Here is a 13,758-nt window from a genome sequence, read left to right on the forward strand (position 1 = left end):
ACCTAAATCGTAGTGTTCAGAGTGATTAATTAAAGCCCCCACCAAAAAAATTCTTGCATAAGTTCAGAGTGTTTCAGAATGTAACCCAATAGAAATGATCAAGGACGGGAGCCACAAATACAAGTGACAGTCCCATGTAAATTTCTTAGCAGTCACATTATCAAAAATAAATTTCACCTTTGTGTTTTTGAATTAACCAAATATAACCAAAATAGTGTCTCTTCACAATGAAACCTAGCTTAAAATATTATTAGATAGAAATGTAAAATTCTTTTGTTTTGAATGGTAACATTCACCTGAGAAATGTGGCCTTTGTGAATGATGGCAACACAAATATGTCAACACAAGAAAAATTACAAAGTGTACCTGTCTCATTTGGGAACAATAATCTTGAACCAGTTATATTTAACAATAAATATAGTGATAATCTAAACAAATATAATTTTGAACCATTTATATATTACAATATAGTTATAATCTAAACATAAATATAACTATGAAAAAAATTTTACATATCAAATAAAATAAAACTTTGCATATACAGATAGCATGTTGACTTAGCTTAAGAATATGGATAACACTTTATTTCAACCTTGAGAATTGCTATATAACCATGATGATACCAGTTCACCTAAATGTAAAACTCTTAACAACTTAGTTCCTGAATGGACTGCTTTATGTAGCCAAAAATAAAACAGCATTATGAGAAAAATTTAGTGGCTTCAAAATAAATTCTATAAAATAGCAAACATATATTAAGTAATAAGAAAGAATATACACATAGCAACAAGCTGACTTAAAGTGTTCTGAAATATATTGACATAGCAGTCTAGACTCAGTGTTTCTGTACAGAACTGGTCTAAAAGGATGCAAACTGAAGGAGAGCATATTAAAATCTAAACCTACAACTCTGCAATAGTTAATCTATAATATTAAAGATGTTTATATGCAGTTGTGATGGCCATGCTTGGCCAAGGGAGTGGCACTTTTAGAAGGTGTGGTTCTGTTGGAGTAAGTGTGGCCTTGTTGGAGTAGGAGTGTCACTGTGAGTGTAGATTTTAAGACCCTCATCCTTAGAGGCCAGTATTCTGTTAGCAAGTCAGTAAGTAACATCCCTTCCTGGTTTCTACAGCAGCTCCTGCTTCCAGACCTGCTTGAGTTCTAGTCCTGACTTCATTTGGTGATGAACAGCAATGTGGTCATATAAACTGAATAAACCCTTTCTTCCCTAACTTGCTTCTAGGTCATGATATTTTGTACAGGAATACAAACCCTGACTATGACAATTATCATTAAAGTATTCTGAAACACTTTCTATGGCACTGAATATGTTAAGAGAAGTAAAATGAAACTAGGTATGTCTTGTGATCTAAACTATTGTTTTTTTAAGTTATTCTTAACTCTCAAAGTCTTCCAAAAATTAAGTGCAGACATCATTGAAAGCTAAGAACATCCACAATACCATTCTTAATCTTCTCATATTTGAATCCTGCTGAATTAATCTTTTGGTGTATGTTTCTGTCTCTAGGTCTTGTGGGGACATATTAGAATAAGAAAACAGTACAGCTGAACTTTTTATTATTACAAATCCCCAGATATAGCCTAAATTATATGCCCCCTGGGAGCAAAGGAAATCATTCAAAGAGTATGTTAAAGTGCAGTTTATTTTTCCAGCATTGTAAATCTCTCGAGATAATTAAAGTTATTTTAAGTATATTTCTCAAAGGTTTTTTTTTTATTCTACTCAGAAAGTAGATAATTTACAGTCTATTTTTTGTTCCCTTGCTTTGGCCATAGAAACAATATAGACCTAACCTCTAGCTGTATAATCAGCCCAGTGAAAAGCTATGCAGGACATCTTTGGATCTAGAATTCTCTGTTCTAGACCTTTGTTTATGGAGTCAATCATATAGACATGCTCTCTGGAGCTCTGTGAGGACTTAAAGATGAATTTCTAAAATGCTTAAATTAAATAGGAGAGTGTATGTTAGTGCTTTTAAAACCCAAGGTTGATTGTTAATATGTGGAAAGACAAGCTTAGCAAATGAAGTCTGAGTATTTATAAGATTAAAATACTTTCTAAAAGTATGCTGAGTTTAGGAGAGGGACGCTGGTATGTTGTCTTCGCTTTCATCGTTAAGAAGCAGATCTTGAGCCAGAGCAACAATTTGCTTCTGAATTTGGTGACACCTTAAACTAAGTTTCTGTATTACCACACAGAGCAAGAACAACCCTCATAGAAATCAACACTATCTTTATTTGCTGCATTATAGTCTAGTGATAACAAAAGTCTGACAGCAGTTAATCCATTTCTTATATCATAGAACATTTTCCACACAACTAACACAAGTTTTGTCTCAACTGCGATAAGTCAAATTGATTCAATTTAATTAAGAAGCATTTATGCAGTGTCCAACTGTGCATAGCACTGTATGAGACATATAAAAGAATGAGAAGATATAATCTATGTTCCTATAGAGCTACCATCTAGATAGGAAAGATTATCCATGCATATAAGAATAACAACCATGAAAAATCACAGAAAATATACAAATGCTACGCTGAGAATACAGATACAAGATTCTAAGGAATACAGTTAGGAGAGTGACTGGGACTAGGTGCCAATCTGGACAAGGTAATTGGAAGAACCGAGTCAGGAATTGGCAAGAGAACAGTATGATCATTCCATGGCCAAGAGAAGATTAAAGAGAAGAAGTGGGTCAAAGGGCAACAAAACTCAGCATGTGAACTGCAGGGAATTGAGTTTGGCTTAGCTCTGGAAAAGGATGCTGTGAGTTAGAAGATATTACTAAATTCACAGCACAAGACGAGGAGGGCACTGAGTGCTACCGTTCAGTCAGCTCAAACTTTAGATAAACATGCTTAAACATGGCTATAAGCTAAAGCTTCAACTAAAGGCCTAATCTCAACAACAACAAAAAAAAAAAAAAAAGCAAAAACAACAGTCTAAATTCAGGAAAGATTACCATTGAGGTTTCAACTAGGAGACTCTGACTGGACAGCACTCATTTATGCTTTTTTCTTCTCCTAAACTCATAAAGGTACAGTTTGTCTAAGAATTGCATGCCTCCTCATGGTGATAAACTGTTGTTAAGTCAGCAATAGAGGGAATATCAAATTACATGTCACATTTCTCCTGAAAAGCCTCTTTATTTTCATACTGAATCCAGCTGCAGATACAAAAGTGCCGATATAAGGATTGGGTTCATGGGTAGCAAGACTAAATAAATAAATAAATAAATAAATAAATAAATAAAAGAGGCGACAGAGAAAATATATTTTCTCTGAAAAAAGTGGGCCAATTCTCTTAAAATTTGTATTTTATGAATGTGACATTTATATAGGTGAGAACCGAGTCAACTCTACCATCCTAATGACTTAGTAAAAAAAACAGTGCACATGAAACAGTAAGTGAATGAATGATCACAACGAAAGCTTCATGCAGATAGTTTCAAATTTAGATGGCAAAGGATGTTGTAATAGCTCTCCTCCCAGTTAAGAAACTAGACCAGTGTGTAAGAAAAAGTCCATATGAGGAAATGTTGAATTTTTAAAAATATCCTGTCATTTTTACCCAGTAATTTGTATCACTACATCACACCCACATTTAAACTCCATTTGTTTGAGAACATGTCAGGGAAGAGAGAGAGAGAGACAGAGAGAGAGACAGAGAGAGAGAGACACAGAGAGAGAGAGACAGAGAGAGAGAGACAGAGAGAGAGAGAGAATCAGAATCTTGAAAAATCCATAATATGGTGAGGTTCTTCTTGCTCAAAGAGGGCTGATGATTCCTTGACAGATGGTCATGACTGCGGCCATGATGGTGCATTGGTGGTAGAGCATAGAGCAGCAGTTCACTGCCCCTCGCTCTGTCCATACAAAGACGGAAGTGAAGAGTACTTCTGGGCACCTCCTGGACATTTGATAAAATTACTGGCCACCAGCAGCTGCAGCTGTTTAAAACAAGAGAGAGAGAGAGAAAGAGAGATGAAGAAGGGGAAATGAAAATTTAGCTTTTGGTTCACATAATGGTTCTAAATGAGGTACTTCAATATCTGTTATCTTCCCAATTTGTTCCACTTTACAACAATATTTGGAATTTTATAGTTGAACTATCTCTATGCCATTTTACAAAGTGCTCACAAACTCTAGAGACTGCTTGTTTGGTAATACTGTTTGTGTAATTAATACAGAAACACATCGTTTTCAGATGAAAGAGTTCCTTTTTGTCATTAGATCCTCAGTAGGCATGTTCTGAGTAGCTGCAAACATTATGGGAACTGGATAATTATCATATTATACTTTATACCATTATTTTAAGCAATAAATATAACAGTAAATCTTAACTAGAATTTGTGTCATAGAAATCAATACTTTCCACTCACAATGTAAGACACTAACTGGTAATATTAAGTTCCATAGAAGCTATCAGGATGCTTCTAATCCCTCATGTCTTGCAAAAACTAATCAATGCTCATCAATCCCCTTAGGCAGACCGTGTCCCAGTAGGTAAACACTGTCCAAGTAATTGTGTGGATTAAGCAGAATCATTATGAAGAAAAATAAACTCACTGCTCTCTTGACATAGGAGACAATATTTGCCTAGACGATGAAGGTAAGTACACCAGATTGAACAAACAAAACCTTTGGGTGGAAGTATGAATGCCTGCTATGAAGGAGAGGTCAGAAGCACCAGTGATTTTGGAAAGAGGAAAACCAATAGGTAAACAAGAAACTTGTCAGTTTGACCAAACAGAAATCCTAAACCATTGGAGGAAAATATATGTGAGAAGCAACAGAATTTACACAGAAAAATCTCCAAAGATACTAGAGTTGTCAGGAGATAGGGATGGGGGTTCAGCTATCTAAGAGGCAATTAGAATAAGGCTGAGCAGGAATACATTGATACTTGGCAGTGATTCTAGGACTTTAGAGACTGAAACCAGAGGATCTTGAGTTCAAGACTCAAGATCAGTCTTGAGATACATTAGAAGTCGGAGACCAGTCTGAGACCTAAGACTTTATCTTAGAAAATAAACAAAACAAAAAGGCAATCAGAGCCTCAGATCAATTCCTTCCTTGGCACCACTGGGTAACTAACTTCCTGTACTGGCAGAAGTTTGATGGGCTTTTTTTTTTCCCGGGAAAAGGTTAAAAACAAAAAAATTAAATAAATAAAAAGGTGTTTAATATCTAGAAAACTACTGAGTACCAGAGTAAAGGCATGAAGCATACGTGATTTATAAGCTGAAAGTTGAGACCCATGTCCTTGTCCCCACCCCTTTGCTAGGCAAACCTGTTCTGTAGGCTGAAGTTTGACCCTGACTTTTCTAGGACATGGAATGTGCCTGGGAAGAAAACCTTAAAGATACTAAGATGGGGTTCCTGAAGGTCTTTCCCCACACCCCTTAATATACTCAGATTTACAAACTTGCTTTCTCTCTAGGATGCCCAGAGCCACAGATAAGCCGAGGATAGGTCAAAATGCTAACTAATGTGGGACGAAGACAAAGCAGCTCTGAGAAAGGATACCATGAAACTCATGAAGCTTCAAAAAGAGGAGTTACTACTTTCATGAAGAAAAGACAAGATGCTGTTGCCTTCGAGAGCAGGATGCCATTTAGACAATAAGGTTGTTTGGCAAAAGTCAAATTATGATAGCAGAAATGAAAATACCAAAAGAAAATTGGGAAATTAAATCTATGGAAACAATAATTGTTAAAGCAAAACAAACAAAAACCAGACAAACAAAAAACAGACTATAATGAACAAAATAAGAATTTAAAGAACTGGTCCAAGATGTCAGATATTAAGAATCCCACAAGTAGCAAATGGATGAAAAGAAGTCACTGACAAGGAATTCCAGAATTCCATGCATTTAAAGAACCTGAGTTTCCAGAGTAGAAAGGCCCACTGATAAGAGCACAAACAACAGAGATATGATTGGAGGAGTAGGAGACATTTAGATATTAGATTGGTGAAACATAAAAAAAGTATTAATCTTGAGAAAATTAGTATATGCAAAAATCACATCTCAACCCAAATAAGTACATATGGGCAGAGAGTGCTTAGCGAGTAGATATGAAAGAGCCAAATCCTTCTTCCCACTGTAATCAATGATTAATTGATGATATAAAGAAGCAGTCAAGAAACAATAAAAAAAAAATTCAGTTTGAAGTTTATTACCTTAAGAACCAAGTAAGAGAGCTAAAATTGTGCCTTGCTGCAGTTGGGTGTGGGATGCTGAGAATGGGACACAGCTGTTTAGAATAGGGACGAGGTGCTGTTTGTTGAAAAGGAATTCACAACAGTGAACATTTCTGCTGCAGTGCTCCTACGTAGCTTTGGTTAGGAGAAGACTAGTGCATGAAATGAACATCACTGTCGTGGCTCATGTCAGCTCTTCATCATTGATGCTACATTTCTGCATGCTTGAAGAAAACAATTACTTTTAAAACGTTGAGTTTAAAGGGGACAGAAAAGCAAATGTCTTGAGTCATGCTCTTTGGGAGCATCTGGCACCTTTCCCCTTTGCTTAAACTTCCGGGCCCTCCTCAGTGCATTCTGTATACGGTGGGGAAGCTAAGCAAGCCTACGTTCTGGGACAAGCCCTCGAAGGCTGCAATCACCCACTCTACTCTTGCCCAGATCCAGCGACTGGTTCCAAGGAAAATAGTATGACCCTAGTGGCCTCAGTCTAAAATGAGATGATCCCATGGAATTTCAAGGAAAGAAATCCCCTTGTTTCCATGAAGCTATTCAAATTCACAGCTCAGTTCTCCTAGGAGTTATAGTCTGTGGGTGAGGTCTTGGAAGTGGATCAAATACTACCTTGGTACCAGTCAGCTGCAGTGGAAGCAGCCTGTTCTTGTTTGGTTCATTCCGAACTGGGCATCATGCTGAGCACATTATAAGTGCAGGATCTAAAGTACCATCTGGGGCTCAGGATTCAGCCATGATCCCAGCTACTGAAGAGGATGAAGCAGGATAGCGATTTCAAGGCCACTCAGGCTGCACAGTGTAAGACACCAGAGTTTTAAGACAACAGCCTGAGAGACTTAGACCTTATCTCGAAATTTCACTAAAAATCATCAACAAAAACAACAACAAAAACAAAACAAAAAATGGTTTTCATATTTAAGAAAAGATACATGGAATTTCAGTGTACCCAGTGACTTGCTCAACACAAACAAGTTTTAACCTTCAGCTTGGCAAAAACAACAACAGCAAAACAGTTCTGAAGCCATAGAGGACCTAGTTCATGTGATTTACTAAATGTCTCTTTTTAAAAATTAAATTGATTTAAGTTGAATATTTTTGAAGTTACTTACATGAGGTTTAAGTTCTCCTATCAAGAAATAATTTTAAGGTTAGGAATGAAGTCATAAATAAAGCTAGGAACATTAGAAAAAAATTTTTCACTGAGGTTATTTGGTATCTTTGTGCTTTCATTGGGATGGTGGTAGAGGTAGTAGTGGTAGATCAAGACTCATCACTACGTTTGCTAATATAGGTGGCCTTTATTGTCATATCTGTAGGGTATCAGGTGTAGCCCCACCCTTATTGACGCAGAAAACCTAGTTGTAATATTGTGGAATAGTGTCAGTAAATAAAAATGCATATATGCCCAGTAAATTTGCAATTTATTTTTCTTACAAGTCACTGCACATGGCACATCTGTAAATGCAGATGCTGAGCAGTTGGAAGGTCAACTATATTTTAAACACTGAAGAGGTTTTAAAACCAGTATAGCCCAGCTGCTAACGTACAGAGGTAATCCTAGCTCTTTTTTTTTTTTTTTTTTTTTTTTTTTGTAGTCCAAAGCCAGAAGATTTTAAGTTTAAGGAAATCCCTAGTGATAAACTGCATATAAGGCCAGCCTGGGAATCACAATGACAGCCCAGACCAAAATACTCAAATAAAAAGAGAGCGGAGGATAAAGCTTTTTAATACAGCAATGGGTTGACCATGGGCTCAATCCTCAGTGTAAGAAAATAATCAAAGTGAAAGGCAATGGGGTAGAACAGACTTCTGACAGCAAAGACAGTGACTTCAGAAGAGGATTCTGTTGGTAATCTTCCAATTTTCCCATGCATAAAACTAGTCAGGATGAGCCCTAATGCAATTGCTATTTGTATGCTACTAGGGGAAAACATTCATAGTTTTCTGTCAGTTGTTAAGATCGCCTTTCGTCTACATTATTGAAATTTTCCATCCTTTTTTTATCCACTCCCATGGAAAAGAAATCAATGCCTCAGATAGATGCTTGGGAAGATCTGAGACAATGGATGGAAGGAAGCGTGGGATGACCTCCCGAGGGCAATGATGCCTGGCCATCGAATGCCTCATGGGGAGAGCAAGAGTGTACTGTTAGGAACACAAAACCGCCAAACAAAACCACATCTCCAACCTGCTCGAGCCGCTGCCATTTTCTTGTTTCGCATTTTGTTCTCCAAAGCTTGCTACACAATAAAAAGGAGAGAAGAATACATTCAGATTTCTTCTACTTGACATTGGTAAGTATGTTTATATATATATATATATATATATATATATATATAATTTAAATATTATATATATATATAATATTTAAATAAATTATATTATACCTGTTTCATCTTCTTTTTGAGATCCAGATTTGCTGCTTTCTGGCCCTTGGCAGTAGCATTGAGATAATAGATGGTCAGGCTAAAATTTAAAAATAAAATAGGATAAAATAAAATTTACATCATTTATTAGTTTCCCATGATTCTCCTTAAGATTATATTAAACAATAACAGCCTGAAAATGGACATAAGGTACTTTCTATTCAAAAGGTGATATCATGCAAGTAAGACTTGAGGTCCAGAGAAGTAAAGAGGTATGCCTAGAACCCAGATCTCAGTATTCCCAATTACTTAGGAGGGGGGCTGAAGCAAGAGAATTTCATGTTCACTGGTTAGGCTACATTGCAAGTTCAAGGCCAGTTTAGGAAACTTAGTGGAATCTTGGGGATACAGTAATAGTTGTTCAGGATAAACAAAGCCACCAGTTCAATCCCCCAGTACCATTGATATAAAGTATAGTTAAAATTATACAATGAATAAGACGAAGCCAGAAAGTCAGTCCAAAGGCTTTTGATCTGCCACCTAGTATGACATCCACCATTCCAGAAGAGCTAACATTAGCATCTTGGACATGTATTATTGTCAATTTAAATTCTAATCACATCTACCTTCTGAACAATGGCAATGGCAACAATAAAAATGACAAGTCTGGGCTGGAGAGATGGCTCAGTAGTTTGGAGCACTGGTTGCTCTTCCAGAGGTTCTGAGCTCACTTCCAGCAACCATGTGGTGGCTCACAACACAAAAGTTTGGAATGCCCAAAATACAATTCACAGACCACAAAAAGCTCAAGAAGAAGGAAGACCACAGTGTGGCTGCTTTGGTCCTTCTTAGAATGGGGAACAAAATACTCACAGGAGGAAATACGGAGAAAAAGTGTATGGAGTAGAGACTTAAGAAAAGGCCATCCAGAGACTGCCCCACCTGGGGACCCATCCTATATACAATCACCAAACCCAGACACTATTGTGGATGCCAAGAAGTGCTTGCTGACAGGAGTCTAATATAGCTGTCTCCTGAGAGGCTCTGCCAGTCCCTGACAAATGCAGAGGTGGATTCTTGTAGCCAACCATTGGACTGAGCTCAGGGTCCCCAATGGAGGAGTTAGAGAAAGAATTGATTGAGTTGAAGGGGTTTGCAGCTCAATAGGAAGAACAACAATATCAACCAACCAGACAGTGACAATGTACTCACATATATAAAATAAACATTTTCAAAGAAAAAAGGAAAAAATGGCAAGTCTGCTAAAGTCTAGGCAATGTGTTGAATACTGTGAACATCTATGTTCGGCTTTCAGCCTTTACAACTGAGAATACAATCCTCAAGGGCATAACTTTATTAACATGATTTTTCTCCCATTAACATGATTTTTGCATTTTCCCTCCTTCATAAAGAAACTGTTTAACTGACGAATAATTTTGGATTTTAAATGACGTTTATAATTCTAGAAAGAACAAATTCCAGCTCAACAATTCTGGCAAAATAAATATCCTCATCTTCTCTTAGGGCAAAATAAAGCAGCAAAGGGCATTGCAATAAAAAAAATGAAAGATGGCTGCTACTGGCCTCCCTGCAAATAACTGGAGATTGAACACATTTTTCTGCCCACCCACATGCCAGAGAATATCCTTTATGAGCCATCTGGTGCTAGCAGCATAATTACTGACATGGTTTAGTTGGGTTTATTTCTTATGTGGTTAGCTAGAGCCTGCCTGAAATTACATACATGAAAACATCTGGGGCATTGGACAGCATGAAATTGTGTGTGTGTGTGTGTGTGTGTGTGTGTGTGTGTGTGTGTGTGTGTGTAGAATATGAATATGAAAGCTTCTGGATATAGGAGAATGTAAGTCTCACGTTCAGAAATCACTTTCAGAAATCAAGTTCTGTGATTCCCTGAAGATCTTAAATGAGTGTGTCTCACATTTACTTCCTTGCCTCACATTGACTGCCAGCACCTACAGAAAACTAACTTAAATGTTATGTGAACACTGAAAACCATCCAAGTGGATTTAATATAATCTACTGGGAAATTCAAAATGTTTGTAACGTTCTCTAATTAACGGTAATAAAAATCTAATCCAATTGTAGGAGCCTCTTAAAGGAGAACACAAGACCATGAGATTTGGGGGGGGGGAATCAGTAATAAGCTGCAATTTGGATTTTAAGTCAGCAACTTACAGGGAAATTCAACCCCTTCGAGGACATCTTTTTAACCCTTTTATGCTGCTGCCTTTCCTCTCTGTCAAAGACGGTGAAACTGTGGCTCACACATCAGATTCAGTACCATAGACTCAGATTCAGTACCATAGACTCAGATTCAGTACCATAGACTGCTTTAGTTCTTGAACCTAGAATGCTTTTTACATGTCATGATCGTTTCTTTAATCTGGACTATACTATTTACTCCTTTATCTTTCAGAGTATGCCCTGAGTCTGCCAGATATGCCAGTTTTTTGCCATTGGGCTATAAGTGTCCCAGGAGAGCTACAGATGAGGTTCAACAGATGTGTAGCCCACAGTGCTTTGTTATAGTATCAACAGTTTCTTAACAGCCTTGGATCATTCCTAACAAGTGACTTTTCCTAGTCCCATTGATTCCAGAAATAACTGAACCCAGAGAGAAAGAGGAGTCTTTGTTGCACTGATCAACCTCTTCATTTGGAAGCAGAGCATCCACCTGTTAATAACAATGTAACCAGTACAGCGTCTTCTTAAGTTTATTGAGGTAAAATTTAGTCACTACAGGACACCTGAAACAATGTAAATTCCTGGAGTAGATTAGTGCAGCTTTAGGGAGAGGAGTTCTAATAGTGTTGCCCTTTTGTTTAAAAACAAGTCTCCTAATAAACTACAAAGAGAGTAGCAAACGCTGCCTTTTTGTTGTGTGTCTCTCTGTGTTAGACAAGATTCCATCTATACTACTAAAAAGACTTGCGAATGAACCAAAGGCCACAGGATCCTTATTAACATGCTCTCTGGCACTACATGCTCAAGAAATTGTGGAGAAGAAAATCAATTCAAGGGCCACCTGGTGATTGATGCTTCTAACAGGTATAACTCAAAGATCAAGTCTCAGATTCATAATAAGGTTCTATGATGTGCAACAGTAATCTTTGTTACTGTTGAATTAGTCCCGAGTTATTCTCTCTCCCATCTGGAAAGGGTGAGGGTATAAAGCTGAGGACACTGGATTTATTAAAATGAGTGTACCTATGACCCACTTTACCATGATAGTATGTGTCTCATTTAGGAACGAGCATGCTGGGCCTATAAGCTACTTTGTTAATTTATAAAAATGAAGATGGACCTTGCTCCTACCTCTTTCTGTGACTATAGCCATGACAATGACCAACAGGAATGGTCACAATAACTAGGTTAGCATCAAGCTTGTTCATAACAATCTAATTGGCGTTTCAGCCCTAATTTTTGTTCCTTTCACTTTTAAGCCAGTCCAACACAACATCAGCATTGTAAACACAGCTTCCCTAGACATAGTTTCATGCTTCTTGCCCTTGGCCTAAAGCAGAGGCAATCCCAGACTTTCTCCTTAAGAGGGGCTGGCAAGTGAAATGGGGAATGTCTGACTTGGTTCTTCAAGAGCAAGCATATGCTGCTGAGGTCCAAAGTCCAAAGCCAGTGGAAGAAAGATAGAAACGGAATTCTTTTGCCAACTTTTTTTGTAAACCACTCTGACTTTGCAGGGATAGACGAGAGAAACTGGGAGATTCTCTGCTCCTCTGATACTGTCCCTATGAATGCATAGTTACTGACAGCCCTCCTTTAAAAAAATAACTGAGTAGTTTCTAATGCTCCTTGGGCCTTTAACCCTAAAATATAGCCTAGCGGGTCCCCAGGGGCAATATTAACACAGAGCCTCATCATTTCTGTACTCACACCATCTGCTTTATGGAACAAGAGGTAGAGGCTGTGCTGGGAAGGGAAGCTCAGCATGCTGATTAGACTTATCATTAGCATTTATGTTTCCCTGGCATTAGCTGTTTACTGATCATGATTTTGGTTCCTTGGGAACAAATCTTATCATCTTAGGGAGGCAGAGACAGATGCAGATGGCTGTGAATCCCATGCAGCAGGAACAGAAGATGGTTTGAGCAGTTTAGTGCCCACCCTCACGTAGTCAGCAAGGAGTTTGGTTAGGTTTCCTCACAACACTTTGGGGAGAAGAGAAGACTCGAATGGAGCCTGAGATCAAACACATACACCATCACCAGAATGACAGCAATGACAAGGCCAGGGTTAGAAAGCTGCCTCAGGATCTTCGCCATCCAGCTTGGGAAGTCATGTTCCAGGGTCTCACCGATGACTTCAAACATCCTGTTTTTACCACTGGTGGTGGGAGTGGGTGCAGGGTTGAATTTAAAACAAAGGTAAAAACATGGTTACAATATGATAACAAAATATTTCTCCAACATTGCATAGTTTCTCTTTGAGTTAAGAATCTGATATTCAGCAACACATCTAATACTTCAGACTACGTGTTGTTAACCAAGGAATGTAATATGAACAGGCTCATCCCAATGCACACATGAAGGCAAAGCACTTAGGAAAATTATTCATAGCTTCAGAAGAATTTTTAATATTGTACCTCTAAAATTTGATTGAGTGGTATTTTATATGTGGCAAATAAATCACTCCCGAGCCAACTGCTCTAGGAGGAAGCTCTGGCTGAACTCTGTATGCAATACATTCAATTTTAATTGGCTTTGAAAATGAACACAAGAAATAGACTACTGGAATAAAATGTACAAATAATCTAAATATCTCATTTTACACAAGGGCTTCTACTCAATGCCCTTCAGACCTTGTGTATCAGAAATCTAAATAGGGTAGCTACCCTCCTGAAGGAGAAGCCTTTCCAACTCGGGTCTCGGCTGCTGGACAGCTCCCAGCATAAACCAGCTAAGGATTTAGGTTACAGGAACATCAGTTCCTATAAACTGGGAAACTGCGTGCAGAATATTTTAATTCACAGTAGAATGTCTAGAATTGATGGACTGTTCATTGTGCCAAGTTACTCCCTTTGAATATGTATACTGATCCTGCTATAAAACATTATAACGCACAGAAAAGTCAAGTAGATCTATTTTAGTTTAAAAGTTAGTATAGTGTT

General features: G+C 37.7%; 1 protein-coding gene across 1 annotated transcript in view; it reads right to left on the bottom strand.

Annotated features, from left to right (window-relative positions):
* Positions 1-3,951: 3,951 nt before the first annotated feature.
* Tmc1 (transmembrane channel like 1) overlaps positions 3,952-13,758 on the bottom strand; it is a 120,598-nt gene continuing 110,791 nt past the window's right edge. The window contains exons 16-19 of the mRNA XM_021152462.1: positions 12,849-12,974; positions 8,631-8,709; positions 8,432-8,483; positions 3,952-3,974 (exon numbers count right to left, since the gene is read on the bottom strand). Coding sequence (XP_021008121.1) covers positions 3,952-3,974; positions 8,432-8,483; positions 8,631-8,709; positions 12,849-12,974 — 280 coding nt within the window. The remainder of the gene's footprint in view (positions 3,975-8,431; positions 8,484-8,630; positions 8,710-12,848; positions 12,975-13,758) is intronic.

This window comes from Mus caroli, chromosome 19, assembly GCF_900094665.2.
Source record: "Mus caroli chromosome 19, CAROLI_EIJ_v1.1, whole genome shotgun sequence".
In the NCBI taxonomy this organism is placed as follows: domain Eukaryota; kingdom Metazoa; phylum Chordata; class Mammalia; order Rodentia; family Muridae; genus Mus; species Mus caroli.